Source organism: Triticum urartu, chromosome 1A (assembly GCF_056163025.1).
Source record: "Triticum urartu cultivar PI428250 chromosome 1A, HENAU_Tu73, whole genome shotgun sequence".
NCBI classification, from domain to species: Eukaryota; Viridiplantae; Streptophyta; class Magnoliopsida; order Poales; family Poaceae; genus Triticum; species Triticum urartu.
Window position 1 is genome coordinate 559,996,992 of NC_141873.1, and position 2,832 is coordinate 559,999,823.

The window sequence follows — 2,832 nt, forward strand, 5'->3', positions numbered from 1 at the left end:
TCAATCCTCCTCGCCGGAGCTGCACAGGTCGATGTACTTCGCCGCCTGCTCCGTGCAGATGCGGCGCCACTCCTCAGCCTTCTCGTTGGCGGCGCAGTTGTCAACGACCGCCAGCCGCCACTCGAGGGCCTCGATCTCCTCGGCGTGGTGCCGGCGCTCCTCCTCCTCGCACACGCTCCGCTCGGTGATGGCGGCGGCGATGGCGTCGAAGTCCGCAACGTAGTCCTCCGGGCCGACGACTCCACGGCGGCCGAGCGGAGCGGGCTCCTCCTTCACCGGGACAAAGGCGAACGGCGCCGGTGGCTCCGGCTCCTCCTCGTCGTCCGACCACTCCCTCTTCACGGGGAGGAAGCCCGCGCTGGAGGACGAGGAGGATCCGGCGTAGGACCTCGCGGAGAAGAAGGACGCGCGCCGGTCGTACTCCTCCGTCTCGCGGCGTTTGAAGCTCGCCGGCGACGACATCCCGTGGTTAGTCCACCTTCGGGCGCCGCGCTTCCTCGCGCCGTCTGACCGGACGCACCGCCCGCGCTCCGGGTCGCGCCCACGGCCGGATCTTCTGCCGGAGCCGCGTCCGGAGCTCCACATGCGCCCTGGCGGCTGGAGGCGGGGCAGGTGGTCGCCGGCGGCGAGAAATTGGGAGAGAGGAAAGCGGAATCGGGTGACTCGCGGCAGCGGAGGGATAGGGTTTGGACCCGCAAAACGATCACGGAACCGCAGTTATACTGCTCAGGGTGTGCGGTTTGCGGGTTGCCGCAAAAAATTTTGCGGGCTGGTCGAGTATGCGGCATCTGTTCTGGCCAGAAAATTAGACCGAGCCTGTATACTCACGAGAATTTTTGCGGACCGGGCATTTTGCAAGGTCTGATAGAGTTGCTCTTAGAACATGCCCTTAGAAACGAACGAGTTGGCTGCACGCTGCTTCATGTATTATTCCTCACGGCATTTTCTTCTGCTATTCAGGGAAGAATACGACAGTGACCAAGGAGTCGATCGGCGTGGTGTCACGATAGCTAAGCCTCCAGACGGTTCAGGATGAGTATAGCATCACCTATCTAGGACCCTCCTGATAGTTTAAACTTTTCAACTGGGGCCTGGGGAACCTAAGGTTCAATTCTTTTGACTGCCTCCCGTGAGAAAAAAAAAATGGTCAATGTAGCTGCCCAGCTATTTATAGAGTTGTTGAACACAGCACAAGAAGCCGGTGTTCATCTTGTTTCCTGAATAATAAATGTTATTATGTACATGGTTATATCTCCCGAGATGTAATACAACACAGATTTTATTTTGGACGTTGCTTGGAAGTGTTGCATTTTCTTTTTATGATGCTAATGAGAGCGTTGTTTTTCTGAAATCACTAGTTAAGGAGTATTTGTTGCAAAGATCACTCCAACTCTCCAAGTTGCGACAAATGACGCCTATACAGCGTGCCATTTGTCGCAACATGTGAGTTTTCCCTTCTTTCGTAGATCAGTTTATTCAAAACATTTTATCTCTCAAACCATGCGTCCAAATCTCAAACCGCTTTCATCGTTGGATTCTTCGCGTCGTGATATTCAAAACTAGATCCCATATTGATAGGTTTTGACGAACTTTTTTTCACAAAAAAATTGGACAAAAAAACCGAATCAGGAGCACGGGTTTTTTCCCTTTGTGAAAGACACACGCCCGTGCCTCTCACGAAATCACGTGCCGCGTCCCATGCGTGGCATCTTCGTTAACTTCTCCGGCATCCGCCACAACCGCCCCTACCTCTTCTTGTTGGAAATATGCCCTAGAGGCAATAATAAATTAGTTATTATTATATTTCATTGTTCATGATAATTGTTTATTATCCATGCTAGAATTGTATTGATAGGAAACTCAGATACATGTGTGGATACATAGACAACACCATGTCCCTAGTAAGCCTCTAGTTGACTAGCTCGTTGATCAATAGATGGTTACGGTTTCCTGACCATGGACATTGGATGTCGTTGATAACGGGATCACATCATTAGAAGAATGATGTGATGGACAAGACCCAATCCTAAGCCTAGCACAAGATCGTGTAGTTCGTATGCTAAAGCTTTTCTAATGTCAAGTATCATTTCCTTAGACCATGAGATTGTGCAACTCCCGGATACCGTAGGAGTGCTTTGGGTGTGCCAAACGTCACAACTTAACTGGATGGCTATAAAGATGCACTACGGGTATCTCCGAAAGTGTCTGTTGGGTTGGCACGAATCGAGACTGAGATTTGTCACTCCGTGTAACGGAGAGGTATCTCTGGGCCCACTCGGTAGGACATCATCATAATGTGCACAATGTGACCAAGGAGTTGATCACGGGATGATGTGTTATGGAACGAGTAAAGGGACTTGCCGGTAATGAGATTGAACAAGGTATCGGGATACCGACAATCGAATCTCAGGCAAGTATCGTACCGATAGACAAAGGGAATTGTATACGGGATTGATTGAATCCTTGACATCGTGGTTCATCCGATGAAATCATCATGGAACATGTGGGGACCAACATGGGTATCCAGATCCCGTTGTTGGTTATTGACCGGAGAGTTGTCTCGGCCATGTCTGCATAACTCCCGAGCCCGTAGGGTCTACACACTTAAGGTTCGATGACGCTAGGGTTATAAGGAAAGCATGTACGCGGTTACCGAATGTTGTTCGGAGTCCCGGATGAGATCCCGGACGTCACGAGGAGTTCCGGAATGGTCCGGAGGTAAAGATTTATATATGGAAAGTCCCGTTTTGGTCACCGGAAAAGTTTCAGGTGCTATCGGTAACGTACCGGGACCACCGGGAGGGTCCTGGGGGTCCACCAGGTGGGGTCACC

At 51.3% G+C, this 2,832-nt stretch overlaps 1 protein-coding gene across 1 annotated transcript; it reads right to left on the reverse strand.

Annotated features, from left to right (window-relative positions):
* LOC147992726 (uncharacterized) lies at positions 1-585 on the reverse strand. Its single transcript, XM_087541205.1, has one exon. The coding sequence runs from the start codon at positions 583-585 to the stop codon at positions 1-3; it is 585 nt and encodes a 194-aa protein (XP_087397331.1).
* Between the last annotated feature and the right edge of the window lie 2,247 nt (positions 586-2,832).